This window comes from Miscanthus floridulus, chromosome 4 (assembly GCF_019320115.1).
Source record: "Miscanthus floridulus cultivar M001 chromosome 4, ASM1932011v1, whole genome shotgun sequence".
In the NCBI taxonomy this organism is placed as follows: domain Eukaryota; kingdom Viridiplantae; phylum Streptophyta; class Magnoliopsida; order Poales; family Poaceae; genus Miscanthus; species Miscanthus floridulus.
The window spans coordinates 78,199,616-78,215,797 of NC_089583.1; the positions used below are offsets into that span (position 1 = coordinate 78,199,616).

General features: G+C 48.7%; 1 protein-coding gene and 1 non-coding gene across 2 annotated transcripts; one reads left to right on the top strand and one right to left on the bottom strand.

Annotated features, from left to right (window-relative positions):
- Positions 1 to 401: 401 nt before the first annotated feature.
- LOC136549847 (probable CCR4-associated factor 1 homolog 7) lies at positions 402 to 1,506 on the bottom strand. Its single transcript, XM_066541271.1, has one exon. The coding sequence runs from the start codon at positions 1,299 to 1,301 to the stop codon at positions 462 to 464; it is 840 nt and encodes a 279-aa protein (XP_066397368.1). The 5' UTR covers positions 1,302 to 1,506; the 3' UTR covers positions 402 to 461.
- A 1,806-nt stretch (positions 1,507 to 3,312) lies between these two features.
- LOC136553172 (small nucleolar RNA R71) lies at positions 3,313 to 3,419 on the top strand. The gene has a single exon (XR_010783078.1). It is a non-coding gene; the product is annotated as a small nucleolar RNA R71 (small nucleolar RNA).
- The last annotated feature ends 12,763 nt before the right edge of the window (positions 3,420 to 16,182 follow it).

Consider the following 16,182-nt stretch of genomic DNA (forward strand, 5'->3'; position numbering starts at 1 on the left):
CTATAAAGTTAGTCAAACTTAAAAAAAGTTTGACTGGCACGGATTCTAGGAATTGATTTATTTGGGGACAAGGGTAGTAAAACAAGAACTGATGGGTTTCACATATCAATAGACAAGTTAAGTGTTCTTTTTGCAACTGAATAACATTTAGCACCACAGTTGATGACTTGATGCACAGTAACTTGATTACCACAACATTATAGAGTTCAATAATGTTTCAGTTGGTGACTTGGTGATCAGTGTATCAATATAGGCCTCAAAGAGTAGTCAACAACACATTCCATCATGCCACAAAGCTAAATCATAGAACAGCTTAGCTGGAGGTAACTTGCAGGGCAAATCAGAAATTAGCGGAAAGAGAGTACCTTTTCCAGCAAGCAAAAGGAAATCATCAGACGAAGTCACCGAACAGATTTCTCCATTTTCATAAATAGTTCATCTTTTATTTAACTATCCATTACTCAGTGAGCAGAGGTGGTCTCTCCACCCTCAAAGCCAAGTCCATACAACACACCGGCATATTTCTCAGTTAACCCGTTGAAGTATGCCTCTTTAAGCTTCTTGAAGGACAGCGCTGTAAGAAGCGAATCAGACCCTGCCTGGTGGCAGATTCCAACCCTTGCGACCTCAAGCAGCTCAGCAAGCTTGTTCAGACCTCCATGGAGGCTATTGCAGAACCTCATCAAGTGTTTGATGTCGTAGATAACAGGAAAGTAAATCTTGATGAGATCGAAGAACCCTGACATTGTATCAGGCAGATTTGTCCCGGTGAGTAGCTTGAGCAGGTAGCCAAAGTCGTAGCCACTATGAAAAGTCACCCAGTGAACATCTGAATTCAATACTACACCGGAGGACATGAGCAGCTCAGCGAACCGGCGAGCGTCAGCTCCATCAGCAGCATGGCGAGAGAAGTCAATACCACTACGACGCAGCAGATCTATGGAGTCTGATGCAGCCACATCGGTCCGAGGGTCAAAGCCTCGAAAGTTGAACTGCCACACGCAGGGTCGACCCTCTGGGCCGAGCGCCGGCAGCCCACCATGCTCGTCGGAGAAGGTGAGCCCGAGCTGAATAAGCTTCAACATATCAACGTTCGCCTTGAGGGTGGCGTAGTTGAACTCGGCCGCCGTCTTGTAAGTGCCGAGCGGGCGGCACACAACGCCGGGGAACTCCGTGTCCATGGCCACATAGGGATAGTCGTCGACGATGTCGCGGATCACGGCGAACTCTGCCTCGAGGTTGTCCGCCCAAACCTCGCGGATCTCTACATCTTCCGGCTTCTCCGCGGCAGGTGTCGCCATCGGTTCCGGCGCATCCAAGATTTGAGCTTTATTCTCCTCTCCTCTTCGGTCGCTGGAGCTCTTCTAGCAGCAAAGCCTAGGGTTCGCGTGGGCGAGCAGGAGCGGGAGCGGGAGCGAGGGCGGGGGGAGCAGGGAGCAGTGGGACCACGGGTCAGCGGCGAGGGGTGGGGGCTCCCATGGGCGGGGTGGATGGGGGTGGCCGGGTGGGGAGGGGTGGCGAGATCCGGCAAGAAGAGGAGAGGGGAAATTCGGAGAAAGACGAAGAGCGCAGACTCGATGAGTGGGGAAAGTGGATGCCGTGCGCTGCCGGGCCACGATTGGTTCACGTGGCGGGACCCATACGTGGGACCCACGGGCATGATTGCCGCCAGTCACCTATAAACAGCAGGTGATACATACCCACTGCCGAAAGAATGCAATTATAAAAACAGTACCGGTGAAGTAGCCTAAATTTTGACTAATTTTATAATAGATAGTATTAATATTTATATATCTAAATAAATTTATTATAAAAATATATTCTATAACTAATCTAATAGTATATATTTTGCCTCACGTATGTTAGCATTTTTTATATAATTTTAGTCAAAATTTAAATTTTTTTTGACTCCTCAAAATGTGAGAATTACATTATTTTGTGGACGGAGGGAGTAATAATACACAGAAATCATACTTTTAATAGATAAATTTTTAAATAAATTTTATCTAATTACATGTCTCTCTCCTGTCATCCATTTATCCATCCTCTTATCTTTGTTCTTGTACAGACATAATTGCTTCTCTCTTTCTTAATTCCGCATCATATATCACTATTTTACTTAGGATGTGTTTGGTTGGAGAGCGAGACGTAGAATGGTTCCATCCCAGGTTTTAAGAATGGAACGGTTCCACGCTATGTTTGGTTGGAAGGATGGGACGATTCTATTTCCGTGTTTGGTTGAAGGGATGGGATGAATGGGATAACAGATTGTTAACCCCATTTATCTTGGGACCCACATGTCATACAAATGAGCTTCTTCCTCTTTCTTCGTTCTTCTTTCTCCGCAAGATTCACGCAGAGCCGCACACGGCTCATGGAAACCGGTCGCGCGGCACCGTAACCGCCCGAGGGCACAACCCCTGCCTCGCAACAACCTCGTCGGCCAAGCCCAGGCTGCACCAATCCCGACCTCGCCCACCGCTCCGGCTGCGTCAGCTCGGCTCGCCCATGCATCCTTCCTCACTGGTGTCGGATCCATGCATCCTCTCCGACCGCGCCCGCTCTCAGCTACACCGACTCTGCCCGACCTCGGTTGCCTAAGTCTTCTCCTCCGACGGCGTCAAATCCGCATCCGCCCACCCCATCCACGCCGACTCCTTCCTCACCCAGCCCTGTTGTGCTTTCGCGTGTGAGGAGATGGCGCGAGCGCCATCCAAGTGGAACCAACACGTTCGATCAAATTTTTGGAGTGAGTTGGTGCAGCATCTTAGAGGAATATTCCTAGTTAGTGATGGCTCCATTCCTACATCCATGAACCAAACACTCTGGGAACTAGGATGGAATGGCTCCATCCCGCCTCATCCCATATGAACTAAACACATCCTTAGTTAACATGCGTTGCTAGAGCGTGTGCGTGCACGATCTGGACTTTCAGCACGCACACCTCGTCGCACAACATTTTGTAGTCGCAAAAGAAACACAATAGCCACATCTTCCCCGACTCTGGCACCCTCGCCCACCACCGCCACACTATGGCGAGCTAGGCATTTCTTAGCGCAATCACCAAGTATGGAGTTTATAAGTCCATCCCCGGCAATGGCGCCAGAAATGCTTATTGGCATTTCTTAGCGCAATCACCAAGTTTGTAGTCTGTCTTCACTCCATCCTTGGTTGGAGACCATCTTCTCAATGAGAGTCATAGCTCCGCTGACTGTGTGTGAGAAGAAGGCTCCTCCAGCAGCGACATCAATGTGTCCTCTTGACATGGAGGTTAACCCATTGTAGAAGTTCTGGAGGACTAGCCAATTCTCCATCCCGTGGTGCGGGCAAGCAAAGATGTATTCTTGTAGCCTCTTCCATGCCTCGGGGATGGATTCCATAGTATTCTGCTAGAAACTTGAAATTCTTCCCCTTAGGGCGTTGGTTTTGCCCATGGGGAAGAATTTCATGAGGAACACCATAGAGCATTTTTAGACCACGTGCTGACAACTTCCTTGTCCTTGTAAAACCACTACTTCGCCTTCCCCATGAGGGAGAAGGGAAACAAATGGACCCTGATTATCTCTGGTGCGACATCCTTCATGATGATGGTGTCGCACAGCTCTAGAAAGTGTTGGAGATGTGCATTGGCGTCCTTGCTAGGCAATCCATAAAATGGATTTGCCTACACCATCATGATTAGGCCGGTCTTTAACTCAAAGTTTACATCGCCCATGTCGACAACGGGCCCAACGAGCATGTTGGCAACACTTACTCGTGCTGCGTCTTGTCGGCCATGGTGTTTGATACAGATGATGCTAGGGTGATGGATTCGGTTGCTAGTGGAGTAGTGGAAGGAGGATCGACACGAGATCTGGCCTTCTTTAGGAATGACTCTGGATTCTCGGTGAAGGTTGTCGGCAAGTCAAAACCATCTTACACTATCCTATTTTCATCCACAATAGGAGAAAACAAGCAAAGTTATCCTGTTATGAGCAATGGGTACTACACATGCATATTATCATGAACATGTCCTAATAGATTCTTTTAACCAGTGCTTTCCCCGGCAACGACACCAGAAATGCTTGTTGGCATTTTTTTGCGCAATCACCAAGTATGGAGTTTTTAAGTCTATCCCTAGCAATGACGTCAGAAATACTTGTTGGTATTTCTTAGCACAATCACCAAGTATGGAGTTTTTAAGTCCATCCTCGGCAACGGTGCCAGAAATGCTTGTTAGCGTTTCTTAGCGTCACCACTAGGATTGGTGTTTTCTAGCAATGGCACTAGAAATGCCTTGACGATATTTCTGAACACATGCAGAAAAATTCCGCAAGCGCACAGATATATCATTGTAGCATTTCACCTGGAAGTATTCGGGTATCGTTCATTTATATTTTCCCAAAGAAAGGCATGGTATAAAAGTTTCTAGTAGGGACATGAACAAGATAACATGACTATATAATAGATGAATGTTCATAATAGGGGTAATATAGGATAGATTTTGGATAGTGTGACACACACACTTAAGCCAATCTCAAGGACAAAGATAAAAGAAAGTATAAAGGTGTACCTAGTGCAGAGAGCTCCCGCTCTGTGCGGGGTCTAGGGAAGGGTGTCAGTGGCAAGTCTTACCCTTGCCTGTGCAATGTGAGGAGACCACGACTCAAACCTGGGACCTTTTGGTCATAGGCGGTAAGACTCTACCGCTTGCACTAGGCCTATGACAAAGATAAAAGAAAGTATAAAGAATAAAAGAATAAACCTAAACTGTAGCAGGCATATCTTGTATAGCTATGCTAAGATGAGCAGATAGTCATACAAATACATGAATATCTAAGGGTAGCGATCCTAAGTTAAGATAGCTTTGGTCGCTATAAACTTACTTCGGGCACTAGAGCGCACCTGATCTGTCAGGCGATATCGGCATACGACTCTACGCCGTATCCAAACATGGGGGATTATGAAGGACAGATAGGGCTATCATCACCTGCAGCCTACCCCTCAACCATGGGATACGAGACAAACAAAGATAGCTTCTAACATAGACACCATGTCTATGCTATTGGTTACTACTCTAGTGGTGGCCAGAAACTTCCGTCTTTATCAGGAGTCCTCTCACAAGAACATCGATCTGGCAACGATGAGTCAAGGCTTCGCACCTGTCTATACCGATGCTGAGCTAACGACATCGTGAAGGAGGTGGCCCCCCTAGCACATGACCTTTCTACCAAGATAGAAGATGAAATCATCCCCTCGAGGGGTTAGTTTGGTGCACTTGTAATAAGCGGACAAGTTCCAACCCTTCTGTTTCGTCTAAACAAGCTTGTTCTTTTATTTTGTTTGTACAAATTTGTTCTTTCTCCCTTTTTATGTGCAAAAAGGGTTAATGCGTTCTGGCCCTTCCTGTTGTTAAGACCGTAGAGCTTGAGATGTGGGTGGAAAACTCTGATCACACTGGTAAGCAAGAGTACCTTAGCGCTGGGGCGTAGGTTTCTTGCAGTTTGACCAGTTTTACTCGACATTCATTTCTGCAAACCTTGCATCTAGGTTTTTAACATGAGAAAGGGTAGGGCATGGCAACTATTTCAGAAAGGGTATATATATACCTTTATTAGCCCCCGAGTGAGACCCAACCCCTTGCCGTTGCTGGGGTCGGGTTTCACTAAAGATTGAGGAGACAATAGCAAAACTGGTAGGAGAAAGCGTTTTTTGTTTTAGAAACGTTATTCTTAGTTTTTGTACGTACCCCCTCCCTAGGATCCAAGCCATCGTTCTACGACCATGCATTAGGTCTCCTTGTGAGTCCAACTTCCCTTGAGCCCCCATGTGTTGCAAGGGTTTTGTCGAGGGATCAACTCGTCTTTGTGATCGTCACCCCATCCATGGTTTCTGCAACCGGAGGGGTTGAGCTAATATCACTTGCCTCGATGGCTCGAGTGTCACGCTCAGTGAGTTCGCTAACGGGCATGTCCTAGTGGAAACTGGGTCCATTGTTCATAATGGGGTTGGCATAGCCCTCATGTGGCATCCCACTATTCCTTAACCTACCTCCCGGCAGATGCTCGGGTCGTTCCGGAGAGAGACTCAGGTGGCCCGCTGGCCTCCCCTCAATGGAGATTCTATGGGTATGGCTTGAGGTTAGGATCGAATAAGAAGGTTGAGATGACCCTGTCCACTTTTGAGCAGGTCGAGCAATGGCCATTGGGGCTCATCTGTGTTTTCTCCCTAGGCTCTATTCGATGTGAGGTGGCCTCAAGCCCTTCGTGGGCCGGCCTTCGAACCTTGGTCGGTCATCGCTCATGTTGAATGAGACGACAACTGCTTCGTGACACGATGTGAAGCCTTGTGATGCAATAATTGCATACGCGATGCTTGGATGTATGAGAATGGATGAATGAATACTCATGCACTAGAAAAGTAAAGTGGAGGTTGTTAAAGTTACCTCGATGGCTTGAGTGATGGGTTCTGGGAGCTCTTATCGGATATGTCCGAGTGGAATCTGGGTCTGTCATTCATGACGGAGTTGACATAACCCGCATGAGGCATCCTACTGCTCCTTACCCATCTCTCGATAGTAGCTCGAGCTATCTGATCGACTTGGGTGACCCACTATTGAAAGGTCCTAATGGCTAGAGGGGGGGTTGAATAGCCTATTTAAAAAATCTACAACAACATTTAACAAACTGGTTAGACAATTATGAGGCGAAGCAAGTGCTGTGCTAGCCTACTAAAATAGCAAGCCACGTACCACAATTCTGGTTTATATAGTTTCTATCCACATAATAGCTATGACACTACACTAAGTTAGTGTGCTCTCAAAAGCTAACTAAAGAGCCACACTGACTAAACTAACAAGCTCTCACAACTAGCTACACTAAAGAACTTGACAACTAGTTTGCGGTAATATAAAGAGAGTGAGCAAGATATTTATACCATCGTGTCAAGGAAGGAGCCAAACAATCATAAGAATGAATACCAATGAAGACCAATCACCTCAGAATCAAATGATGAACACAATGATTTTTTTACCGAGGTTCACTTGCTTGCTGGCAAGCTACTCCTCATTGTGGCAATTCACTCACTTGGAGGTTCACACGCTAATTGGCATCACACGCCAAACCCTCAATAGAGTGCTGCACAACCAACACAAGATGAGGATCACATAAGCCATGAGCAATTTACTAGAGTACCTTTTGGCTCTCCACTGGGGAAAGGTCAAGAACCCCTCACAATCACCACAATTGGAGCCAGAGACAATCACCACCCTCCGCTCGATGATCCTCGCTGCTCCAAGCCATCTAGGTGGTGGCAACCACTAAGAGTAACAAGCGAATCATGTAGCAAAACATGAACACCAAGTGCCTCTAGATGCAAACACTCAAGCAATGCACTTGGATTCTCGCCCAATCTCACAAAGATGATGAATCAATGATGGAGATGAGTGGGAGGGCTTTGGCTAAGCTCACAAGGTTGCTATGTCAATACAAATGGCCAAAAGCGTGAGCTTGAGCTGACCATGGGGCTTAAATAGAAGCCCCCACGAAATAGAGCCATTGTACCCCTTCACTAGGCACAACATGGGGTGATCGGATGCTCTAGTCATATGGACTGGACGCTGGACCTCAATGTCCATTCACACAATGCATGCCATGTATCCCCTCTCTTCAAATACTGAGCGCTCGATCTCAACGATCAAGTGATGACCAGACGCGCTGCTACGAAGTGACCAGACGCTGGACCTCAGCGTCCGGTCGTTTCCAGTAAGCATCCAGAGATGATTTTTCATGACTGGACGTGTCCGGTCATGCTCGACCGGACTCATCCAACGTCCGGTCACTTGGTGTTTCCCCTATGCATGATCATGTTAGTGTGACTGGACACAGCCAGCCAGTGTCCGGTCGATGACCGATGCTATGCTTCTTCTGCTGCTACTGACCGGACACGTAGGTCCTTCAAAGACCAGCGTCCGGTCACTTACAGTGGCCACGTTCACCTAAGTTTAGGGCACTGGTGGCACCATTGGACTATCCGCACTCTATGGGCGAACACTCTGCCGGTGAAGTTTCTAACCCTTGTTCAAATGTGCCAACCACCAAGTGTATCACCTTGTGCACATGTGTTAGCATATTTTCACAAACATTTGTAAGGGTGTTAGCACTCCACTAGATCCTAAATGCATATGAAATGAGTTAGAGCATCTAGTGGCACTTTGATAACTGCATTCCGATATGAGTTTCACCCCTCTTAATAGTACGGCTATCGAACCTAAATGTGATCACACTCTCTAAGTGTCTTGGCCACAAAAACAAAATAGCTCATACTATTTATACCTTTGCCTTGAGCCTTTTGTTTTTTTCTTTCTTCTTTTTAAGTCCAAGCACTTGATCATCACCATGGCATCACCATCATCGTGTCATGATCTTCATTTGCTTCACCACTTGGAATGTGCTACCTATCTCATGATCACTTGATAAACTAGGTTAGCACTTAGGGTTTCATCAATTCACTAAAACCAAACTAGAGCTTTCAACTGGCCTCTACTCGATGGAGATTCCACCGGTGGCCCCCTCCAAACCCTTCCTGGGAAGGTGGAGGCTAAAGCTTGGGGTGCAGGCAAAAACACTCTGATCACGCTTGTGAGCAAAATCACCATAGCCGCTGGGGCGTAGGTTTCTTGTGGTCCGACCAGTTTTACTCAACGTTTGTTTCCACAAACCTTGCCTTTATGTTTTTAACATGAGAAAGGGTCAGGCATGGTGACTATTTCAGAAAGGATATATATATACCCTTATCTGGCCCCTCCAAACCCTTCCTAGGAAGGCGGAGGCTAAAGCTTGGGGTGCGGGCAAAAAAACTCTGATCATGTTTGTAAGCAAAAATGTCATAGTTGCTGGGGCATAGGTTTCTTGTGGTTTGACCAGTTTTACTCAACGTTTGTTTCCGCAAACCTTGCCTTTATGTTTGTAATGTGAAAAAGGGTCAGGTACAACAACTGTTTTAGAAAGGATATATATACCCTTATCAGCCCCTAAGTGAGGCCCGACCCTTTGCCATTGCTGGAGTCAGGTTTCACTAAAGATCAAGGAGTCGATAGCTAAACCGATAAGAGAAAGCAAGAGTGGATTTAAGGGTAAAAGCGATGTAGCTATTTGATGTTCCAGGCATTGATGAAGACTTTGCCGTTGATGGTCTTGAGCTTATAGGTGCCTAGTCGGAGCACCTCTACGATGACGTATGGTCCCTCCCATAGTGGAAGAGCTTGTGGCAGTTCTTGTTGCTTTGGACAAGGCGGAGCACTAGGTCCCCGATGTTGAAGGCTCGACCCCATACTCGATGGCTATGGTACCAATGCAATGCTTGCTGGTACTTGGTCAAGCGGAGGAGGGCAATGTCATGCGCTTTATCTAGCTGGTCCATGGCATCCTCAAGGGATGCCTTGGCTCCCTGTTCATCATACGCCCTGAGCCTCTGTGCTCCATAATTAAGGTTGGTTAGGAGGATAGCCTCATAACTATAGACCATGAAGAATGGCATGTAGCTGGTGGCCTAGCTGGGGGTCGTCCTTAGGCTTCAGAGCACCATGGCAAGCTCCGTGACCCATCATCTGCCAAACTTGTTCAATCGATTAAAGATCCTAGGCTTGAGGCCTTGTAGGAGCATGTCATTTGTGTGCTCGACCTGCCCATTTGTGTGGTGGTGCACCACGATGGCCCAATCAACACGGATGTGGTATTCATCGTAGAATTAGAGAAACTTCTTCCCGGTGAACTATGTACCATTGTCTGTGATAATGGAGTTTGAGACTCTAAAGAAATGGACAATGTCAAGGAAGAATAACATAGCTTGCTCTTGCTCAAACTTGATCGCGGAGATCGGTCGAGCCTCTATCCACTTTGTAAACTTGTCTATGGTGACAAGCAAGTGCATATAGCCCCTGGGTGCCCTCTTTAGAGGTTTGACCAGATCGAGCCCCCAGACCACAAATGACCACGTGATGGGGATTGTCTGGAGTGCCTAGACCGGCATGTGGGTCTACCGAGTGTAGTATTGACACCCTTCATAGGTGTGCACAATTTGTTCAGCGTCGACTACTGCGGTTGGCCAGTAGAAGCCTTGTCAGAATGTGTTTTCGACCACGGTCCTAGCTGTGGCATGGTGCCCACTAACCCCACTGTAGATATCACCTAGCAACTGCTTCCCTTGTTCGATGGGGATGTAGTGCTATAGGATCCTAGTGTGGCTTCGCCTGTAGAGCTCACCCTTAATAACGATAAAGGACTTGGAATGACGTGCGAGCCACCGAGCCTCTATTTTGTCCATCGATAGCGTCTCATGGAGGAGGTAGTTGTGGTAAGGTGTCCTCCAGTCGGCTAGAGGGTCAGGCTCTATCGCTGGATCCTCATCAAGCTCCATGACTTTAGGGTCAGATGGAGCCACCAGCTAGTTAGCCCCTGAGCTTAGGGCAGGCGGCCCATCATCGGTCTGTTCTGGCTCCTCATAGCAGACCGAGGGCTTGTACTAATCATTGGCGAAGACACCCATTGGCACCGGCTCTCAGCCGGGCACCATTTTCGCCAGCGCATCGACTACCTCATTGAAACGCCTCGAGATGTGATTGAGCTCAAGACCGTTGAACTTGTCCTTTAGCTGGTGGACTTCTTAGCAATACGTAGCCATCTTGCATTATGGCAGCTTGATTCCTTCATGACTTGGTCGATGACCAGCTAGGAGTCATCTCAGACGTCAAGCCATTGGATACCCAACTCGCTAGCAGTGCATAGGCTGTTGATGAGTGCCTCATACTCAACCACATTGTTGGAGGAGGGGAAATGGATGTGAATCATGTACCTCATGCATACCCCAAGGGGCGAAAGGAAGACAAGCCCCGTGTCGGCGCCTTTCTTCATCAGCGATCCATCGAAGTACATCGTCTAGTACTCTTGGTTGATGACTGCTGGTGGCATTTTGATCTCGGTCCACTCTGCACTCTGCAACAAAATCAGTCAGCACTTGGGACTTGATGGCCATCCAGGGGGTATATGAAATGCCTTGACCCATCAGCTTGAGTGCCCACTTTGAGATTCTTCCTATGGCATCCTAGGTTTGGACAACCTCGCTGAGAGGGAAAGACATCATGACCGTCACTGGATGCGACTTGAAGTAGTGACACAACTTCCTCTTGGCGATAAGGATGGCGTATAGGAGTTTCTAGATTTGGGGGTAGCGAGTCTTAGAATTGGTCAAGACCTCGCTAATGAAGTACATGGGACGCTGCACTTTGAGGGCGTGTCCCTCTTCTTCTCGCTGTAACACTAGGGCGACGCTGACCACTTGCGTGGTGGCCGTAATGTAGAGTAGAAGTAGTTCCCCGTTGGTCGGAGGGACTAGGATCAGGGCCTTTATTAGGAGCTACTTGACCTACTTGACCTTGTCAAGTGCCTCCTAGGCCTCGAGCATCCATTCAAAGCAGTCAACCTTTTTCAAAAGCCAATAGAGGGGGAGACCTCATTCATCTAGGCATGAGATAAAGTGGCTGAGCATGGCGAGGCACCTATAACTTGTTGTACCCCTTTTATGTTCTAAATCAGGCCCATCCTCGCGATGGCCAAGATCTTCTCTAGGTTAGCTTCGATGCCACACTCGGAGATGATAAAACCCAACATCATACCCTTGGGATCCTAAAAACACACTTCTCGAGGTTGAGCTTAATGCCGTTTGCTCGGAGTTTTACGAAGGTTTGCTCTAGGTCGCCTATGATTTGGTTAGCCCATTTGGACTTGACCACGATGTCATCCACATAGGCCTCAATGGTCCACCTAATGAGATCCCCGAAACACTTGAGCATGCAGCGTTGGGACATAGCCCCTGCGTTCTTCAGGCCAAACAACATTGTGATGTAGCAGTATGATCTGAATGGGGTGATGAAAGATGTCATGACCTGGTCGGACTCTTTCATTGTGATTTGATGGTACCCAGAGTATGCATCAAGGAAGCAAAGGGTTTCACGCCCTGAGGTCAAGTCGACTACTTGGTCTATGCGTGGCAAAGGAAATGGATCCTTTGGACACGCTTTGTTGATACCCTTGTAGTCAACACACATTCTCCATTTCCCACTCTTTTTTCATATAAGAACAGGATTGGCTAACCACTGGGGGTGGTATACTTCCTTGATGAACCTAGCCACCAAAAGCTTCACAATCTCCTCGCCGATGGCCCTGCATTTCTCCTTATCGAAGCGATGCAGGCACTACTTCACTGGCTTGGAGCCTAGCCTGATCTTTAAGGCATGCTCAACGACTTCTCTTGGAATGCCTAGCATGTCCAAGGGGCTCCACACAAAGATGTCTCTATTGGCATGGAGGAAGTCGGCGAGTGCGCTTTCCTATTTGGAGGAAAGCGTGGTGATAATGTGTAGCACTTTGCCCTTGGAGCCATTGGGGTCTATGAGGACCTCCTTGGCACCCTCTATAGGCTTGAAGGACCTAGCCAACCGCTTGGGGTCGGCGCTTCTTCGATGACCTTCTCCTTGGTGGCCACAAACTCTTTGGAAGCGACGATTGCCACGGTGTGTTCGCAGCACTCGGCCTCACACTCGTAGGCGCACTAGAAGGAGGTGCTGATGGTGATAACCCCACATGGACCCAACATCTTCAACTTCAAATAGGTGTAGTTGGGGATGTCCATGAACTTTGTGTAGCATGTATGTCTCAGGATGGCGTGGTAGGTCCCATGGAAACTGACCACCTCGAAGGTAAGGGTCTCCATCCTATAATTGGTCAGATTCCCAAAGGTGACGAGCAGATCGGTCTACCCAAGTGGTATGGCCTGCTTTCCAGGTATGATGACATGGAAAGACGCCCTGCTCTATCGGATGCGCGATTGGTTAATGCCCATGGCGTTGAGAGTTTTAGCGTACATGATGTTGAGGCCACTACCTCCATCCATCAGCACCTTGGTGTGCCGCTTCATGCCGATGATTGGGTCGACCATAAGAGGATATCTTCCTAGCTATGGGACGCTTTCTGGGTGGTCAGTCCAATCAAAGGTTATGGCAGACTCTGACCATCAGAAGAAGGAAGGTGCGATCGGCTCGACCAAATAGACCTTGTGGCGCGCAAGCTTCTAGTAGCGCCTAGAGTCATAGGCCGTTGACCCTTCGAAGATCATGAGGCAGCCATCTAGGGCTAGAAATCCACCATCCTTCCCCTTAGTGTCATTTGCGGTCGGCTTGGGTGCCTTCCTATGCTCCCCCTTGTTGGAGCCTCTGGACAAGAACCGCTTCATGAGGACGCGGTCCCTGTATAGGTGCTTGACGGGGAAAGCATGGTTCGGGCATGGCCCTTCGAGTAGCTTCTCAAAGTGGTCTAGGGTACTCTTGGTAGGCTTTTGATCCCCTTGCGGTCGACAGTGACCACAAGCAAGCCCTCACGCCGCTGCTTGTTCTTCTTCTTGTTGGGGCAGTTGGAGGTGCCTTCACTGATGTCCTCATCCTACTTTGCCTTGCCCTTAGGGTGGTCAAAAATCACCATGGCCGCCTCCTCACCTGAGGCGTGGCTGGTGGTGATGTCGAGGAGCTCCTTAGTTGTTCACGGGCCCTTACGTCCTAGCTTGTAAACCAGGGACTCGTAGGTGGTCCCAGACAGGAAAGCTCCTACGACGTCGATGTCGGTGAGGTTGGGCAGCTCATTGCGCTGCTGGGAGAAGCACTAGATGTATCCATGAAGAGTTTCCCCAAACTTCTGTCGGTAGTTTTTGAGATCCTATGGGTTCCTAGGATGCACATATGTGCCCTGGAAGTTTTCCACAAAGATCTCTTTTAGGTCCACCCAACTTTGGATTTAGTTGGGTGGAACATGTTCCAACCATGTTCGCGCCAAATCGGCTAGAAACAATGGAAGGTTGTGGATAATGAAATTGCCACTATCCATTCCACTGGCTTGGCAAGCAAGCTGATAATCCTCGAGCCATAGTTCAGGGTTTGTTACCTAGGAGTATTTCTAGATATTGGTCGCGGTCAGTACCATGATGGGAAGACGATGTTGAGGATGTGTCGGCCAAAGGCCTAAGGTCCCAACATGTCGGGGCTCGGGCTTCGGTCCTCACCGCTATCGTAGCATCCACCACGACAATGGTGGTAGCCGTGGCTAGCCTCCTCCCTCTCATTGCCATGGGCATGCCTACAGGCATCTAGGGTGTCACGCGCATCACGGTGGAGGCCGAGACACTCATGCACTGGTGCCACGATGCATGGCCTACTACCTTGCTATGCCTGGTGGACTGACATGTCCTTGTCGAGTCGCTCTAAGGGCGTGCGCTGGCTGGTGTCGAGCCTACGTTGTCGAGACAGCAAGCTCTTGGCATACCGCGTTGTTGCATGCTCGAGTAGCGTGCGAATCTCATGATGGGCCCGATGATCCTCGGGTGTCGTGGGCTTCGAAAGCCCCTGGAGTAAGGCCGCTACGGCAACGATGTTCTGGCTTACCTATGTGAAGTGTGGGAGGGCTTCATCATCCTCGATGATCCACCAGTTCATGTCGTGGGCCACGGCATGTGCACGCCCACCGTCTCTATGGCGCTCGATCTCTCGCTCAAGCTCCACGCATTCCTGCTCGAGCTAGAGTCGTGCTTCTTTGAGCTCTTGGTGCTGTGCCCTCAACTGCTCTACCCGTAGGTGAGGTAGGCCCCCTACATGCCCCTTGACCTTATCATCGAGTTTATCTATTGGGGTAGCCCCTCCCTCATGGATGCTTTCGATGTATCCCTCAGGCGTACCTACCATGAAACATTCTCGTAAGAGGTGATGGCTCCCCCTACTAGAGTTAGAGTTAGAGGTGGACTCTGATTCTCCCACGAGGAGGTCATGGAATGATTCCATGACATATTTGGTCATCCCCAAAAACTCATCATTCATAGGGGATGAGGGCATGCGTTTCACCACAAGGTAGACAATGGTCTCTACGGCGTTGCACAAACCGAACGGGAGCGCTATCGGGGCGCTCTAGATGAGGTATTCTGGGGAGAGCAGCTCTCCTCTAGCAAGCTACGTCATGATGTTGGCGAATAAGAAGGTGAGGCAGTGTAGGTCCTCCTAGGATGGTCGGGGTCCTAGGAAGGCGCCAAGCTAGTGCTCTAGCCTCCCATAATTGAAGCTGAGGAGCTGGTCGCTCCTGGGTGAGTGAGCCTCCGGTGCATGTAGCTATAGCTCCTCAAGCGCCTCAATGATCGCATCGAGGCCAGTGGAGTGGAGAGTTTGGACGGTGGCGTGAACTTGTGCCAACTCTCCCTCCATTGAAATTATGATGTCCCAGTTCCCAAAGCGCTCGTGCGTGCCTAGGACCTAGCTAACACTATGACTAGCTATTTGAGGCCTAATGTGAATGTCAAGATGCGCAAAAAGCCCCTACCTGGCGCACCAACTATTGGTGTCTTCGGACCACCGATGAGTGAATTTGTATTTGAGTGTCTGGCTTGGATGGTGTGCTCGAAGGACACAAGGGTTTATACTAGTTCGAGTAGAAGGTCCCTACGTCTAGTTCACTACTGCTCATGTTACTGGCACTTGGTTTGCAGTAGGGGTTATAAATAGACAAGAGAGGGAAAGGATCCCAAGTCTCTGGTGGAAGGAGTAAATGGGTGTTGAGAGCTCGATTGCCGCTCAGCTGTGTGCTCATGTTGTGCTCTTGTGTTTCTAGCTCATTATCTGGCCCCCTTTCATGGGGCACCCTGCTTCCCCTTTTATAGTCAAAGGTAAAGCATGGGTTACAGTGGAGGAATAGGAGAAGAGTGAGAGAGAGAAGGCCTCTAGGATCGCTGGGTCCTTCTTCTCTTTCATGTGGGTCCCACTGATCTGGTAGATGTCAATAGGGATGGCTCCACATCATGGCCTTGTTCGTCACTAGCACCATGCGTAGGTGTCATCTACCGGTCATGGCATTCTATTCCATCCTGGAGGACGCTGTGGTGAACTAACGTGCCTATCAGTGTTCATATGAGGGTTAGGCAGAACTACACCGGCACGCTCAACACTATTTTTGATGTGAATCCTTAGGTATGGCCCATCATGGCCATGGGTTATATCGAGGCATACCAGTCTCTTCCCTAGTTTCAGTGTTTTGACCTATGCCCATACACTTGGACCTAGAGTGGTTGGTGGCAGTATGGGTCCTCGTTAGACAAGACGGAACCCACGTCCTTAGGGTC

What these genes read in the sequence shown, in the direction of transcription:
- LOC136549847 (XM_066541271.1), bottom strand. Translation starts at nt 1,301, where the DNA reads ATGGCGACACCTGCCGCGGAGAAGCCGGAAGATGTAGAGATCCGCGAG.